This window comes from Vidua chalybeata, chromosome 8 (assembly GCF_026979565.1).
Source record: "Vidua chalybeata isolate OUT-0048 chromosome 8, bVidCha1 merged haplotype, whole genome shotgun sequence".
In the NCBI taxonomy this organism is placed as follows: Eukaryota; Metazoa; Chordata; class Aves; order Passeriformes; family Viduidae; genus Vidua; species Vidua chalybeata.
This window is the reverse complement of record NC_071537.1, coordinates 5653368-5671589: the sequence shown is the minus strand read 5'-3', so window position 1 is coordinate 5671589 and position 18222 is coordinate 5653368. Positions and strand designations below refer to the sequence as shown.

General features: G+C 44.1%; 1 protein-coding gene across 2 annotated transcripts in view; it reads left to right on the top strand.

Annotated features, from left to right (window-relative positions):
- Nucleotides 1–17912, top strand: part of GRK5 (G protein-coupled receptor kinase 5) — a 148362-nt gene extending 130450 nt beyond the window's left edge. For both annotated transcript variants that reach the window (XM_053949551.1, XM_053949552.1), the window contains 7 exons: nt 2615–2652; nt 3467–3556; nt 4880–5088; nt 12804–12941; nt 15235–15372; nt 16180–16311; nt 17130–17912. In XM_053949551.1, coding sequence (XP_053805526.1) covers nt 2615–2652; nt 3467–3556; nt 4880–5088; nt 12804–12941; nt 15235–15372; nt 16180–16311; nt 17130–17228 — 844 coding nt within the window. In that variant the 3' untranslated portion in view covers nt 17229–17912. The remainder of the gene's footprint in view (nt 1–2614; nt 2653–3466; nt 3557–4879; nt 5089–12803; nt 12942–15234; nt 15373–16179; nt 16312–17129) is intronic.
- The last annotated feature ends 310 nt before the right edge of the window (nt 17913–18222 follow it).

Below are 18222 nucleotides of genomic sequence, written 5' to 3'. Positions count from 1 at the left end.
CCCTTGTCAAACATGGCACTTGTGCTACATTTCTCAACTGCATCATGTTAGTAAAGGTCAACGGGTTGGTTGTTCATGGAAAGCAAATGTAAAAAGCTGCTGGTTCTCCTCAAATTATATATATATATAAAATTCATTTCTATTTCATAATTTATATTATGTATTTAAATTTTTTATATATATATATATATATAAAACATTTTTTGTTTTATATACATTTTTTTTAAGTATGTGATTTTTTAAAATTTATACTATAGCCATATAGCTATGGCTGAAGCTGAAGTGAGCATCAAATTCACATTGTGTCAGGCATTGCACAAATACATGGTAAAGTCTTGTCCAAAGTGATTAATTGAGTTGTTTAGACTGTCCTGCACAGCCAAACAATTGCCTTTTGAGCATGGGCACAGTGCCAGCAGTTTATGTTCCAGTATGTTTAGGCAAGGCTGAGCCTTTGGGAAGTAGCTTTATGTGTCAGTGTGTCCACCAGGGATTTTTATTCCCTCTGGACATTTCAGTCATGAACCCTTGGAAGTGCTGGCCATGCAAAGTAAGCCAGCCTTAATCTTGAGGAACCAGAAATCTGAAAACAGGAATGACAACTGATGTCTGGGAGGGGAGGAAGGCTTCTTCTAATTGCCCTGACCCTAAGAACTAAACTGGTGTTCTAAGAGTCCTTGTGGAGTCTCCCATTTTCTCATTCAAACACAACATTTCCCAAGTTGCACATAAAATTCTTAAGCTTGGCCACCAGTTACAGTTTTAAGTGGGACTAATATCTGCTGAGCAGAAGATGAAGTAAGTGATGAAGGCTGAGTTCTTCAAGGGAATGATTCTTACAGGATTCAGAACCTATTTTCAAAAATAAATAGACAATGCCCTCGACCGTGCTGCTCCAGCATTGGAAACCTTCTGCTGATTGGCAGGGAAACCCACAGTGGTATGTTAAACAAAATCACAGCTTCTCCTCAGTATTCAGCTGCCCTTCACATATTTCAGCATTGTTTGTTTGAAAAGCAGGCTTGGTACCACTGGGCACTGGGTGAGGTTTATCTTGGAGGTCAGGAAGGTCTGAAGCAAGCAAGAAGAGGAGATTACTCACAGCTCTCTGTGTTCTTGCTTGAAATCATAAATAAAAACAAGGCAAGTTTCAAAATTCCAGCTTTGGCATTGTAAAAACTATAAAGTACCCCTCTCCATACACAGGAAACTTCATGATACTGGAGTGGTACAGTTTGAGTGGTGGGGTGGGCTCCTGCACAGGCTCTGTGCTCTGCCCTGTGCCCTGGTGCAAGGCTTTCTCTTGTACACGCCCTCTCTTTGCTCTTTGCACAGAAATGCTTCTTGCTGGGAAGTTAACAGAACCAAGCTGGTTCACAGATGCAAGGAGGCCTTACAAAAAGAAGAGGCCAAGCAGTGCTTGGATTTGCACCAGGCTAAGCACTGCCTTTAGATAAAAGCCAGGGCATGATGTGGTGAATTGAAGCAATGCTGTTTTCCCTGCCTCACCCAGCTGCTGGTGCCTCATTCAGGCTCCTGAGCCAGCACAGCCCAGTCCTGGGGCACTTCTGGGACACTCCCTGCCCAGCATGTCCATCTCCCCCTCTGACACCTCTGGTCCCATCTCCTGGGCTGGCTTCATTCCCACTCTGCATGAGTAGGATGGGAAGGAGCCTGCCTGGCTCCCACCTCAGCAGCAGCCCAAGAATGGCAGCAGCTGCAGAGTTGTGCTGGGCTTGGAAAGGTTTGGAAAACAGCCTTGGTCAAGGAGAGGACAGCGTGGCTGGGCTGGGAAGAATCTCAAAGCAGCAGCTGGTGGAGGAGGTTTTGTGCAGACAAACCTTTCAGAAGAATGATCTGCCAAGGCTCTGCTAAATATGTGAAAACTGATATTATTTACTTCAGGAGTTTATAACTTGCCCAGATTTGGGGTTTTTTGTTTTCTTTTTTTCAGGAACAATAAAAGGCACATCTTCGACATTAGATTGACCACCTTGCCAATTTTCACGGCATTGCTCCAAACCACACAGGCACTTGAGTTTCACAAATGCTTGTAAGAATAATCTTAGTCTGGGCACAGCATTCCCTGCTCTGCCCCACATTTTCCAAACTCAACAAAATTATTGCATATATGTGCAAGTGCATGGACACACATTCACATATTTGGTCTGACTCAGATGCCAGACATAGAAAATTTGAGCCCAACAGATTTCTATTTCAATTTTCACATGTAAATAAAGTATTTTAAAGCATTTTTTTTTATTTTTTAACGTAAGATTTTATAACAGAAAATGTTAGAGAGATTTTACAACACAGAGGACTATAGGGGTTCGTTTACAGGGCTTACAGGACTAGATGGATGAGTCCATTATAGGGTAGATTAGGAACTAAAAGCTTGGCTTCGTGAAAAATTGTAACTCCAGTTTAGAAAAAGACATATGGTTTCAGTCTATCTGTGAAGTGAGTTGTAAAAGGTTGTATTGGTTTCAGGAGTTCCTTGCTGTTTGAGTTGACACTCAATTGGTTTATTACAAGTATTAAAGCCCTCACACAGTTGTATGGTTATGTTATCAAAACCAGCTTCATACCCATAACTGCTATCTTTCATTTCCAGAGATCTGAAGCCAGAAAATATCCTGCTGGATGATTATGGTAAGTCTTGGAGGTTTACAGAGATGCTTTCACAGTAAAGTAGATTAAGTTAGTTTCAGGATATATATTGCACAAAGACAAATAATGCTCTGAAGTGATTAAGAGGCTCAGCATACACTAATATTCCTGTCGTGGGCTGGGTGAGCTGCTGGAGCTCGCTGCACAGATGGAAGGAAGCAGCCGTGCCCTCAGCAGGGGCTGTTCTCGAGAGCTCGGCATTGCTGGGGCTCTCTGCCTTTCCCTTTTGTTTTTCCATCCTTGTTGCAAGGCTAGTGCAACATGGAGTTCTAATTTCTATATCTGTGCTTCCCTCTCCATTTTTGAAAGTACTTTCATCCTCCGCTGAGCCAAACCTGGTTTTATGCAAGCCCAGGTACCCACCCGTTCATTGCTGGAGGCAGCGATAATCAAATCTCCTGCTGACTTGCAGACCAGATGTAGCCTCTTCAGCAACCACAGAGTTACAGAATTGTGTCAGCCCATCCATCCTCTGTGATCAGTTCAAGATACTTCCCCACAGCATGCTTCTCTCTGCCTTTTTTTCACTGGTTTTAAAATACCTAATACGATCCGCTGCAGTCCACAGCCTTGCTGTTAACATTTATTTCACTGCGTTGTAGTGCCCTTAATAATTCCTCTTTTCCATATCAATGAAACTGCTCCAATTCAGTGATTCAGAACACTCTTTTCTTAAAATGTCCGAGCAGTAAATTGCAAGAGTAGTTTAGCAATGAGCACAGTTGTGGGTTTTGGACTAATTTGGGTCAGGTTATTATATCTGCTTTGTGTTGTTTTGTTTCTTTTTTCCTTCCAGGCCATATTAGAATATCTGATTTGGGTCTAGCTGTTAAAATCCCCGAGGGTGAATCAATCCGTGGAAGAGTAGGAACAGTAGGGTATATGGGTAAGTCTTCCACAGTTCATATTTTTAAAAATTTGCTGAAATTACTTGAGTTTTTGAGATATTTCTGCCGAGAAAGCTTAAGAAAAAGAATAAAAAATATTCACATTCATCTGGGTCCAGTTTCATGCAGCAACTCCCACAGAAACCCTGACAATAAAAATCAGAAGAGGGTGAAAGGCTGGACCTCTACAGCTCTCAGTGAGGCTGGTCTATAACCTTAAATCAGCAAAGCAAATTGAAAGGGGATACAGCAGCTGGGATTCTAGTGATTTTAGTGTAGATTTATCTTAGGAGGGTTATGTGCCAAAATAAAGGTTTCTTTCTAGTTGCTGCTTTGTATAGGAGTTACAATGTATTTGCATGGTTATGATCAAATGGGTAAGTGCACACCTATGGTCATCTTGACCAGGGTCATCTTGAGCTTTCCTCTGTGTGCAGGGGAGGCTGCACAAAAGATGAGTAGAGATTTGTACATTGGTAAAAAAAAAAAAAAAAAAAAAAAAGCCCAAAACTACACTCCCTTATTTAACTAGATCTGTTTTCTAAACTCAATGTAATTATTTTCATGCATTCTCTGGGTGGGCATATTTCTTGGAGTAAAAATTGCTTATGCTTATTTGACTGAATAGAAACTAGCTGATGTGAGCCACTGTTTCACCATATGGAGACTTTAATGAAAGCAAGCAAATCAGTTGTCATGTCTAAATTTTGTTATCTCAGTGTAAGTTTGCGTGCACACCAAGGCTCTGTGCTTGTGAGCACGTGAGGATGTGTGTTTGTACCCCTGCATGGAGGTGAGGGTGCCTGCAAGACAGTGACTCTCTGCCCAAAAGCATTGTCTGTGGTTGCAACACAAAATTAATGGATTGGAGTTTCTTTAAAGGGGAAAAAGAAAAGCTATGAATTGACCAAAGAGACAGAACTTGCTTTTGAAGAAATGTCACGGCTGTTCACAGGATGGGTGTTTGCATTTCCTTTCTTCCCTAAGTGGAGAAATTTGGAGGAACTCTTAAAATTAGGTCTCTGCTTAATATTTAGGCCTAACTTCTTTCGTGGTTTTTTTTTTTTTAATTGGACTGAGTTGATAGAGAAGTCAGAAGGCAGCATGCACAAGGCATGTAGCATGTAGAGAGAACACCATGGCATGTAGCATGCTGCATTTCCTGTAATGCCCTCAACTGCAATCAGGAGGCATTTTTGTATTTTACCCACCATCCTCTGTGCATGTGTATCCAGTCACCAAAATGAAACTTCGAGGCATTTAAGTGCTCTGCCTGTGTAAATACCAAGCATTTCTACAAGGCATCTCACTCTCCTCCACAGCTCCAGAGGTGTTGAACAACCAGAGATACACACTCAGCCCTGACTACTGGGGGTTAGGCTGTCTCATTTATGAAATGATTGCTGGGCAATCGCCATTCCGTGGAAGAAAAGAGAAGGTGAAGAGGGAAGAAGTGGACAGAAGAGTGCTGGAGACAGAGGAGGTGTACTCCCATAAGTTCTCTGAGGAGGCCAAGTCCATCTGTAAAATGGTAAGGGGCTGGGAGGCTCAGTGGGGCAGCTTCATTAACGAGCTGTGTCTGACATGGTCTGAGCAGTTACAGGGTGCCATGGAGGGGCTGCAGAAACAAGGACTAACCAAGCTCATCTGTGGATGGGATGACTGCACTCTCTATTCATTCAAACTCTGTTTATTTGGGCTTGTTTCTCCATGAGATTCATCATGGTCATCCTGAGCCCTCTCCAAAGATTTATGGCCAAGGGAGCAGTATCTATTCTCATGAGACTTTGAATGTTAGTTTGCAGTCAAGAATGCATTTCTGTCTTTTATAACCTTGTAGAAAAAAAGAAAAAGGACTCAATGATGCAAGAGTCTGATTGTCTCCTGCAAGGAACTGCAAACCCCACGCTTCCATTGTCTTTGGTGAGAGCTGGGGGTAAGCAGGACAAAGATTATGCAATGAAATTATTGTGACACTCAAATGTTGTCCCGGCCCATCTCACTAACTTTGTTAGCAGCTTTCCCCTGGGGTGCCAGGGTATCCAGCTTTTCTTAATACTGTTGAGCTGTTCTTCAAAATGTTTTCTCACTCCTTCAGCTGGGAGTCATTTTCGTAGCACAATAGCCATGTCTGACAATGGAAATCCTCAATCCCTCTGAGAAATCTCAAAGCTGCGTCTGAATTCATCAATGTCTTGTTGACATCCATCTTTAGAAGGCTGAATTGTAATTTGGAAAAGGATGTGGCCTTTTTCTGGGTGTTGTTTGCTAAGGAGTGAGGTCTCCTTTGGAGACAATGACCTATCTGTGTTTGCTGGTAGAGGGAGAACGAAGGGGAGGAAAGGTCAACAAATAGGTAGGGGAGGTTTCACCAATGTCTTGTGCAACAGGAAAGCAAAGAGCAGATCCACAACACTCTGGTTGGCTGGCTGCATGAAGAGACACTGAAGTCTCCTTGCAAAATAATAACGGTAGCACTGCCAAGAGTCATGCCTGGAAGTTATTAACTCACAGTGCACCGAGTCATTCCTGAATCCTCGGGGTGGTATTTAACTGACATCACTCGTGATAGATGCTCCAGGCCACTCACTGCCCTTAACTGGTGATGCAGAGTCCCCAGTGAAGCTGACATGGGAGGACCTGGGGCAGCCATGGGCTCTCACAGACCATCCCATGTGCCCCAGCAGGCTGCCTTCTCTCCTCAGGTGGCATCTCAGCTCTCACCAGGTGAGGAGCAGCATCTGCTGGAGTGGCAGGGAATTTGTGCATGTCCTGCTGTTAATCTGAAATGGAAATGTGAGGCAGAAATTTTACCTTGCTGCTTGCGACACAGAATCAGAACAGTTTGGGTTGAAAAGGACCTTTAAAGATGACATAGTCCAACCCCCCTTTCCTGGCTGACATACCTGTAGAAGCCCTTCTTGTTACTCTTTATTTCCCTTGCATAACAAAATGAACATATACTTTGAAAATAACCATGAGAACTTAAAGCTGAGGAGAATTAAATGTAGCATTGATGGGACAGTGCTGTAGATGACCTACCACACTCGCACAGCAGCAGACAGTCATGACCACTGTAGTGGTCATTTTCATCTTCCAGCCATGGAGACTCTGGTTTCAGGGAGTCGGGACCTCAGGAGATCATCTAGTTCTTTCTCTTGCCTCAGGGAAGCTTGGACTATATATTATTTATTCCTGAAAACTTAATCACTACTGCTTCCCTGTCCAGTCATGTGGCATGTTTATTGAGGTGGTTTGTGCAAACTATTAATGGATCCAAAGATAACCTTTCCCTTTCTGAGCATTAGTATCTTGAGGCAGGAAGAGTCTGAGTCCTGATACTGAGTATGATGGTGTTTGTGGTTTCCCATCCAAAAGTGATTTATTTTATCAATTGATGTTTTTTATTTTTAAATCCATTATTCAAACATATTTTCTCAATTTCTTTTTGCTTTTTATATTGAAAGCCAGAACTTTGTTGCTTTGCATCAGCATCTTAACAAGGAAACAAAAGAGTCATAAAGTACCCATCATATCTGCAAAATGAAGCAAAAAGTTGCAATACATAAATGAAACTTGAGCCTTCTCAAAGATCCAACACAAAAGGCTTTCCCATAGTGGACTCGTCAGGGCAGGAGTGAGGAAATGTTTCCCACTATGTTGCCCAGCCTTTTCTTCAGAGCTTACTTCATGAGCTAATCACCACCAGGAAAGACATTGTCTTTACTCATTTACTCATAGGAAAACCCTCTGGTGTCACCCCACGTCAACCTTCCCCTCCTGGATGTTTGTGCCCTCTTGCATTTTTGCAGGCACATATCATAGCTCCCATTAATCATCATCCATCCCATATTTCCATGTTTCATTTTGTAAGTAATTTCCCATAAATCAGACCTCATTTTGGACTGAAACAGAGATGAATAACAAATAATTAGGAACAGGGGCAGCTGGCTTTCTGGGAAGCTCCCCAACCCATAGTTCCCATATAACATAGCTGCTCCTGGTGTGTTTTTTCTGTGAAAAACATCCAGTCTTTCTAGGAAATGCTCCATGTTTGTTGTGGTTATGCCTCGTGCTCCACTGATGTACATGCGTGTTTTCCCTGACAAGTGCAGTCATGCATCCAAAGATGTGACTTGAAGTGCATTCAAGTCAGCAGCGTTGGATGGGCCCTCATTGCTGTGCTCTTCTGTCACTCTGTCAGTGCCCTGCTTGTCTGCATCTCCCACAGACTTGTCTTCCCTGATGCCTTTTGTCCCTGCAGCTCCCATTTTACCCTGCACAAGAGGTCCCTGATGGGATGGTGTAAAGAAGACAAACTCCTGGTTTGGTGTCCCGTAACAGGACAGGAAGCAAGGGAAACCAACTGAGGCACAGGAGCAGTTCTGTTCCCTCTGAACATTAGGAAGCATTTTTCCATGGTGAGGGTAGCCAAATAGTGGAACAGGTTGCCCAGAGAGGCTATGTATGTAGTCTCCACACTTGGAGATAGACAAAGCCCAATCAGACAAGTTCTGGAATAACCTGCTCTAGGAAACTCTGCTTTGAGCAGAGGGATTGCACTAGAGCATGTCCAGATGTGGCTTCCAGCCTCAGCTGTTCCATGTTTCTCATCTCCATTCCCTTTGCAAAGCGCCCCCCCAACCAACTGAAAGATAATGAGTTCTGTTTTCCATAAAAGCAATGTTTTCCTGTTCCTTACTTGCCATCGGGAGCTCTGTCATCATACAGCTGCTCCTGCCTGCTGCCATCCCTCCTTTCTGCTTTCATCCCATGGAAATCAGCATTATGACACCTTGAAGTTTATCAGTGCCCAAGGATAACTGCTCTTTCATCTCTCTGCTCTCATATAGTAATTGACCATAGTATTGCTTTTCTGTTCTCTAAAAATTGCTGAAAATAATATGTTTACTTCAGTGTCAGGGCTGAACTTTACCTAGGTGACTCCTTAAACTGCTTGATCAGCTGGGTCAATGGAAATGGTTTTAGCATTCCTCTTGTCTGCTTTCATGAGTGGCAATTTTTTGTTTTCCTTACTCCTATAATTTTAGGACTAACATCTTAGAACTTGGAATTATTTATTACATGGTATGATCTGGAGATTAACTGACTGATCACATGAAGATAAAACAGCGCTTTGGGGACTTCTGGCTTTTTTTAGCATCCTCACAACAGTTGTTTCTTTTTGTAAAGGAAGCAAAACAAAGTCATGGAAAAAAGTCTCAGACATTGCAGAGTTTGAATACCCAGTGGGCATCAAATGAGTGACATGAAAGTATCAGAGAGCTCTTTATATCAAGATCTTGATGGAACTTTACTGCTGCTACTCAAGACTCTCTTTGAAAGTCCTGTCCTAGTCATGCTCTGTCCATGAACTCTGAAGACTAAACCCTAAATATCCAGTGTCAACTGGAGCCTTTTTTACCAGAACACACAGCTCTGCTGCTTGGCATTGACTTCATGCACGATTGGGTGGCCCAGGCCATGTCCAGATTTGAAACTGTGAATTATCTGCCGGCTCTACTGTAGAATTATATTTAAATTATCTTTGATGGGGTCCCTTCCACTACTGTCCCAGGAGGGCTTGTCATCAGCCTGATGGAGTTGCTTTTGTTCTGCTCTCTATTCATATAAAATAAACCCTTTGAAGCCGAATTAAACAAAAGTGTAGAGATTACTTATAACATACTGTTATCTCCATTCTCTTTTCCACATCATATTCCCAAATGGGATGCATATTTCAGGCTCTTGCATGGATTTACTATTGCAGAAAGCTTCTGGGGCTGCAGGAAATGGTGAAAGACTAATTCCTTGGTGAAAGGAAGGATTCTCCCTTCTGGAAAATACTCTATTCCATGCTATGTCTTGATATCCACAACAGAAGCCAGGAAGAATGTCTGGTTTCACCTGTTGCCCTCTCTATAGCTGGCTGCATCTACAGCTTTTCAAATTCCATTTATTTCTAACATTCTTCTCCATTGTGACTCTCCTGGGACTCTCAAGAGACTGCAGCTGCTCCCCTGCAGCAGGTTTTTGCAGGAGAATCCTCTCCTTTCTCTGTTCTTTCAGTCCCAGCCTATTCCCAAGTGGCCTGTTCCCTTTTGTGCCTTTCAGCCAGCAGTGGCCAGCCACCCACAACCAACTGCATTCATGCTCCAGAAACTTCCTTCTTGCATCTGAAGTTACTGAATACTCCCTTGTTTGTCATGGAGGAACCCAGGAATCCCCAGGCAGCCTTTTTCTGTCCTCAGCTACCCTTTTCTCTGACCGCACACTCCAAACATCTTACAGCCTGACAAGGGCAAATTCACAGATCAGCTTGGTCTCCCCACTAAGTCCAGAATCCAGACTGCAGAGATGAGAAATAACCCCCTTTTCATCCCTCCAGAGCTGACTTGAGAGCAGAGACTGTAGAAGTCTCCTGTATCATCTCCAAGCAAGTCCAAATCTATCCCTTCGTACCACCACTTGCTCCTCAGCTGTTCCTCAAAGGTCCAAGGTATCATTTCCAAAAGTATATCAGAGCCATGGGTGCTAAAAATGGTCTTTCTGCTTTCAGATTCTTCTTTCCAACCGTCAGGAAAGTCCTATTGACATGAGAATAAAAGATTAAAATAACTTTTGATTTCTTTGCCCAACCAGAATAGAGCAAGCCTGATTCTGTCTGGAAATTCCAAAGCGATCATCTTCAAATAGGCTAGAACATAAGATAAAAAAAAAAAAAAAAACAAAAAGGCAAAATAAAAACCAAAACAAACAAAACAAACAAACAAAAACAACCTTGCAACAAAAATCCTAGTCTCAGGACCATGAGAACTCAAAGTCTAATGCAGTTATTTGAAAGTAAAGCATCCCTCTTTCCTTCTAGCAAGGAAAGCAAAGTCCAGAGAAGTGCTCTGAGACAAATCTTTTGTGGTGAGCCAGATGGATGTGGTGCAGTATCATGTGAATCTCTCTGCTCAGAGAATGGCAAGGCATACAGATATTTCCTCAAGTCTTTTTACATTTATGGATCAGCCACTTGTGATCTGTCAGCCCAGATGTAACCACCTTGGCAGCATCAGAGGCAGAGGAAAGTGTGGGGAAGAAAGGGCTGTTGCTATTTGGAAGCTGAACGTTGCTACTGTGGCCAGCACCAGTGGCTTTAAACGTGTTCCCCCGACCATTCAGTCCCTGCTATTGCTGCTGCTGCTGCTGCTGAGGCAGAAAGACCTGAGCAGAAAACTCCTATGTCTGCAAAGCCCTTCACCACCATTTCTGGCGTGGCTGCTGCCGCTGCAGCTTGCTCAGGGCGGGCCGGAGGGTGGCCTCTGTACCCATGGGGCACACGGATTGCCAAAGCCATTTGCTGTCGCAGGCTGGAAATGAGGCCCCAGCAACACAGAAGCACAACTGAGGTGGCTGTTGGAAGTCAGATAAGAAAACCACCAATGCTCAGGTGGTAGAAATGCCCCGTGGTAGCAGAGTGTTCAGAGAAGCCTGAAGAGCTGTGACACTGTAAACCCCTGATAAGGACAAGAAACCCCAGCTCCAGCCAGGCACCAGAGCAAAGAGCACAACATGACGTTAGCAACAAACAATTTTCCTAGTTCCCCGTTGGTGAGATGAGGTAGCTGAGCTGGGCTGCTGCCTCGGTGGCTGAGGCAGAAGGTGCTGGGGCACACAAGCCCTGAGCTGGGCACACAAGCCCTCAGCTGGGCACACAATCTCCAGGCAGCTTTGCCCCAGAGGGAAACTTGCCTGGCTCCCGGTCCTGCTGCTACCCGAGAACACGGGACTCCTCCCCAGCCTGCCCAAAGGTGTTTGCATCCTATCAGCGCAGCTGGGACGGTCCCGGGGGTGCTCCCGGGGGTGCTCCCGGTGCCGGCGCCTGCCCGGGCTCAGAGAGCCCAACCCAGCCCCTTCCCCGCCTGCTGCCGAGCCCCGGTGGGCTTTGCTGATGCTTTCGGTGCCATTCCCGCGCACAGCGCACCCGGGCAGGGCCGAGCGCTGCTTCTGGCCCGACTGAGGGCCAGCAGAGCCGGGGGCAGCGGCGGCGGAGCGGCGGGAGCCCTCCCATCCTCCGTGCCCCGGAGCAGCCCCGGGCCCGCTCCCGCCGCCGGCCCCGGGCAGCGCTCGCCGCCCGGCCCCGCCGCGCTGCCCTTTCCTCTGCTGCCTCCCGGCGGCACCGCCCGAGCGGCTCAGGATCGCCGGCGGAGCCGCTGGAAGGTTTGCGTTGGGGGCATCCGTGACACCGTCCAGTCTAACAGGGACACCTTCCACTGGACCAGGTTGCTCCAAGCCCTGCTCAGCCTGGAGCTGGGCGCCTCCAGGGATCCAGGGGCAGCCACAGCTTCTCCGGGCAACCTCATCACCCTCACAGGGAGGAATTTCTTCCTAATATCCCATCTAAACCTGCCTTCCTTCAGTTTAAAGCCATTCCCCCTTGTCTTTTTTTGACATGCCCTTATCCAAGGTGCCTCTCCAGCTCTCTTGCACTGGAAAGTGCTGTTGAATCTCCCCTGTAAATATCACAGCATTTCTGTTCATGGACTTGCTTATCTGATAGACCAAAGATGCTGAGTTCAGTCAGTGGCATTGCTCCATTATGGGTACCCAGAAAACAGGCAGGACTTGCGCTGCCCTTCTCTGAAAATAAACAAGGCAGAACTGAGGATCATTACTGGGCATTGGCTCTGTGGATGGAACTCCCCTTGAATTCAGCAGGGATAAGCCCATGACTGTAACGGGTTGGTCCAGTGTGCCATGTGATGCACTGAAATGTAGTGCAATGGGTGGGTGAGGGAAATAGAGTTTGCTATTTTTGGTTTTTCCTAAGCACCTGTTCTTCTGAGGGAAAATTATTCTTACAAATGTAAAAAATAAAAACAAAAGAACTGACACAAAGCACATGGAACTTTTGAATGTAACATCTTTAGATGTAAGTAACATATAAGAAAGTGACATCTTTATATGTTTCTAGGGTATGTCAGATCTCTTGAAAGTGTTCACTGAAAGCAGGCAAAATAAATGGTCTCTATTTTGACTGTAAATACTTTACAGCAGGGGATTTTTTGAGGATTTCACTAGCATGTAGAACAGTGCAGTCCTAATCCATTTAACTTCAGCTTTTAAGTAACAGCAGTTGCAACTCCCCTCTGTACTTCCCTGTGGGCACATTCAAAAACAAGTGGAGATAAAAATATCTTTATGGAGCTCTTGCAGGGTGGTCCTGACACCCTCACCATTCCTGTTGGCACGTTTCAGCTCCTCACCAAAGATGTGAAGCAGCGGCTGGGATGTCAAGGGGAAGGTGCAGCAGAAGTGAAGAGACACCCCTTTTTCAAGAGCATGAATTTCAAGCGGTTAGAAGCAGGAATGCTGGATCCTCCCTTTGTGCCTGATGTAAGTACGATGGCAAGAACCACCAGTGGCCTCTTTTAAGAGGTTTGTTTCTAAAATAACTTCTCTCTCTCAGGGCTGTCATCGCTGTCTGCACGGGTAGCTACCCCAGGAAGGTGTGATAAGTGGTGGGGCTGCAGTGGGGAGGCTGGGAGGAAGAGGAGAGAGGGCTCTGTGGGCATGTGGATGCAGGCTGGTAATGTGGGGCTTGATCCATTCCCACTCCTTTTACCACAGCATTCCTGCACAACACTGGAGGCACTGGGAACCCTTATCCATGGCATTACTGTGAAAATAAGTGTGCTCAGAACCAGGTGGTGCTTGGGACAATCAGCAGTGAAAGCCAAATGTGTGCATGCAGGTTTATAGAGGTGAAACCAGAAATACAAAGTCCAGGGCTCTGTGGAACTGTATCATCATGAGAACAGTAGTTTGCTACAGAGAGTCTGAGCCAGGCTCAGCTATCAAGTGTCACCTCAAGCAGAGAAGGTGACTTGGACCTGAGAGAGCATTTGGAGCTTTTTGGTGTTCATGGGGCACAGAACCCAACACTGAGTCCTTACTCAGATTTACACACCAGGCTCACACATATTGAAAGGCTTCGTTGCATTGGCAACAACAAAACTTTTTCCACCCTTTTGTGGTATCAGTTTCTAGCCCAATGCACAGAGTTATCTGATTATTTCCCTCCTGCAGGGCTCTCTTTCTGGCTGGAGCTTCTATCCTTAAAGTCCCCATATGGTTCTAAGTAAACACTGCCATTTTAACATATTAAAGAAAGTAACATCTTGGCAGCTCCCATTCCCATTGCTGCAGGCTCAACCAAACCAAAGTGGTTTGAACACTACAAAAGTTTACTTTAGTTCCTCTGGTTTTGCTTTACATTTTACTATGCAGCCTAGTTATTCCTGCCAATTAGCCCGTGGTGTTACGACCTGCTTTAGTGGGAAGAAATAAGAGACGAGCTACTATTTCTTTCTGATGTAGAAAATTATAAAATTCTGGGCTCAAATTTGGGATCTGCCAGAGTGCATAAAAACTGTGGCACATAAGGCCTAGAAGGCACCTCTTAGAGACATATTTGCAAAAGCAAAGGCACATAAATTTTTATGGCTATTTATTGAGAGCTCAAGAGCTGCTCCTAATTTAATTTATTTGGCACTCCATCCATAGATCTCCCAGTCTTTACTGAAGTCAGCTGAATCACCCAAAGCTATATAGCCAATGGCAGAAGTGAATCCCATCCTCTTCTACATTACTCCATCTCCACAAAAATGTTGTGGATTGCAGCTGTCAGGAATGCAGAGGGATACAGCCTTCAGCAAACAGGACTTCTGTCAGGAGTTAGGTCGATTGGTTTGGTCACAGTTCTCAGATCCAGATAAATAAATGCACTGTTGGACCCCTGGCTGGGCAGTCCTGGTAGCACAGACAGACAGTAGGGTTCCACACAGGCTGGGGTTCAGCAGGTCAGGCTGGTCCCACAAGCCACCCCTCAATTATCCCTGCATGCCAAAGGGTGGCTGTGCTGGTGATGGGAACTCTCTGGGCACACACACTGCCTGTGACAGGCAGCCACTGCTGACTCTTTCTGCTCCCTGGGGCTGACTGCTGGAGTACGAGCTGAAAGTTCCGTCACTGCAAAGAGTTTTGTCTCTGTCATCCCAGAAAATTGAGTAGCTCAAAAAGGCAAAGCCATTTGACTGTTCCTTTGAAGAAATGCAGACAAGTTAAAAGAGTTAATAGAGGTAATTCTGGGCAGCTTCCAGCAGCTGAGCTATTAATAAAAACAATGGAAAAATGCCAAACCTCCTCTGTTTTCTTTAGCAATTAGGATACATTCCTTTAAACTTCCAAGCTGCAAACTCCACAGCTATCTGGGCAGGAGGGCACTTCTATCTGAGGCCTCTTTTCAGAGCTCTCTCCAGTATGCCACTCGTAAACATTCTGGTTTTCTGTTGTTCCCTCTCTAAATTAAAAGACTACTGAAGGGTTCCATTTTTCTTTTCTGGCTCTTTCTGTCCTTTTCCTCTCACCTCTTAACCAGATGGTACATGGATGACTAAAACCCACTTTGACTGATGCTTTGAGGACTTCAGAATAGGAAGCTTAATGTGCTTAAAGTGAAGTCTGCCTTTGATGATAAACACGCAGGCAGAGCAAGTCTGGAGAAGGAGGATGCAGACACACACTTGTTAGACATTCTCACTTGACTGAATCTGTGAATGAAAGCACATGGTCCGACTCAGAAATATTTTTCCTCTTGTCATTTCTCCTTTTTTTTCTGCTGACACAGCCCAGAGCAGTGTACTGCAAGGATGTGTTAGACATTGAGCAGTTCTCCACAGTGAAAGGAGTTAACCTGGACCAAACAGATGACGATTTCTATTCCAAGTTTTCCACAGGATCAGTGTCTATTCCATGGCAAAATGAGGTAAGGATGTATCATAGCAAAGTTACTGCAATAAACCCCGTAACACAGACAATTTAAGAGGAGCTCTATGTTCCAGTAATATATAGCTACTGGATAACTTGCCAGACTCTAATGCTTTCATGAGTTACAAATGGCCTCTTTCAAGGTCTGTAATGTACCACAGATGTCAGGTTCAGGTGACTGTATCTGTTGGCTCTGTGTATTTGTGTAAATTGGCAAGAATCCTACTGTGCTTCCTCCTCCTGGATTTCTACAGAGGTGTTTCGACAGCCCTCAGCACCTTCTGTGGTTCAGCTGGAAATCCTTAAGGGAAGGATCCTCCACTGGTGACCCTGCTCTCACCCACTGTCTGCAGTCAGCCCCAGCTGCAGCAGTTAACTCTGGACCCTGAACTCCTCCAGCATTTCCATGTCTTGGTCTTTGTTTCTGTTTGGTATCAAACCACAGCCAACAGTGGATTTCAGAATCCAGCTCTGCATCAAACAGCAGATCCACTTGGGCAGAGGGCTGCTAATAACTGGGTTTTGTAAGTGTGCCTGTCTTTGCCTGATGTTCTCTACAATGCTAAAGGAAAGAACAGAAAGTCTTGTGGGGCAGCTTCTGACAAGTCTGATGCAAACACGCAGAGCAGACTCAGCCTCTGGTTTTCATACACTCTAATTGCCCTCTACAGACACCAGCAGGAATCCAACTGTTAACTCTCCTCACACACTGCTAACTTTGAAAAACCTAGCACTACTGGAATTTATTTAGTGCAGATAAATAATTCCTTTTTTTTTTTCTCTCTCTCACACTATATTCCACTAGATGATAGAAACAGAGTGCTTCAAGGAGCTGAATGTATTTGGACCAAATGGTACTATTTCACCAGACCTAAACAAAAGCTACCCCCCAGAGCCACCCAAGAAAGGATTGCTACAGAGAATATTTAAGCGACAGGTGAGATCTTTTATGACTAAGACCAGGAAACTCCTGTAGATGCCTGTTTTCACAGCCCTGTTCTGGTGATATTTCTGCTAGGAGAAGGGCAGTGCATCTTAGAGAGGGCTGGCTCTCACATTTACCTCCATATCTCAAGTTTTTCATCTACCTTGTGTGATTTTTTTTTTTTTGGTCACAGTTCCAGTGTTGCTCGTGAGTTTTGTTTCCAGCAGTTGAAAACTTCTTACCCAACCTGCTTTTCAGTGGTATGCTGAAATGCCTTTTGAAACTGTCCTATGGTTTTAAGACATTCTTAGTGAAAATCCTTGATTTATGTGTTAAAAAAAAAAAAAAAAAAAAAAAAAAGGAAAATGCACATTTTGAGGGAGGCAGTTGTGGCAGAAAACCAAGATAATAAAGAAGAGAGCAACCTGGATCAAACATAATGTGCAGCTTTCATGAGGCACCATGGCACCACTTGCAAATGTCAATAACATTCTTAGACTGGTCTATTTCTGTAGGGTTAAAGCCGTGCCTGAGCATTGGCAGGTACCCTCTGTATTTGTCAGATTTAGCAGATGCTGACATTTTGCAGTGAATTGATTTGTCACCTGGAGCTCGAGTGAGTCTTCTTTGCTGCATTCCTTAAGAACTGCCATGGTTCTGCTGACCTAAAGAGACTACAGGTAGGAAAATGGAGAATATTTTGCATCTGAAGATCTTCAAGCAAGAGTCTTGCAGCCCAGCCAGGACCATAAAATGAATGATGCTGGATTAAAAATAAAACCATGGCATATTATGGAAATCTAATTGTCATTTTCTTCCTCTTCCTACAGCATCAGAACAATTCAAAGAGTTCTCCAAATTCAAAGGCCAGTTTAAATCATCACATAAATTCAAATCACGTAAGTTCAAACTCCACTGGAAGCAGCTAGTTCCAGCTCAGTCCTATGAAACAACATGTTGCATCCTTCCACTATAATCTCTGGAGCTTCTGTGGATGAGAGAGCCTCCACCGTTGAGTGAAAAAAAGAAAATCTGGATCTCCCAAGATGGAGATTTTCTACCCATTCCTTCCAGTGGAGCCTCACATTTTAAGAAGAAATTTCCACTCAGGTCTGTTTTTGGAGGTGGCACTCAAGACTGTGTGAATCAAATTTGTCTCCTTAGAACATTGCAATAGAAATTCAATGAACATGACTACTTGCACGTATTTAAATAGCATCATACTAGAACTGAATTTTGTCTTTATTATTTTTAAAGAAAAGTTTTGTAAATTTCTCTATTGTCTCAGTTTACATTTTGTACATTTGTATTTAAATGAAAGTCAGACTTTGGAGGTGTATATTTTCCAAGCAGCAGCTGTAAAGCCATGTGTTTTAAGACATTTTTTTAAAAGAAACAAAATGTGACTCAAGACTTCCAGAGCCTCAAATGAGAAATCATTCTTTTTAGCAATTCTAGAAAATTCTTCATAAATCACTTTATCAGATGGGGGTTTATTGACATGCATTTCTATGGAACAGTTTATTCTTAATTATTTTACATCTGTATATTTGGTTTACAGCAACACTGCATACATTTCTCCTCTTCATTAGTTTGTAATGTCTCGCATTAAATGCTAAAAGACAAGATTTTGATGCATTCAAAAATGCTACTTGCTATGCTGATGGTTTGTGATGTCTTGGGACCAGCACAGCTGAGATTTGCACTTATGTTGTTGTTCCATCAAAGGCTTTTTAGGTAGAAAGGGAGCCCTGTTTTAAGCTCTTTCCCTTCACTAGTGTTTGTGCTGTTTCTAGCAACAGGCAGAACAAAGCTGAGGGAGAGGTGACCAGGAAAGCAAATGTCCATTTCTTTTTCTAGAACTTCAAACCTGCACCTGCTGAAATGAGAGCAAAACTCAAAGTATTCTCCATGCTGCAGTCA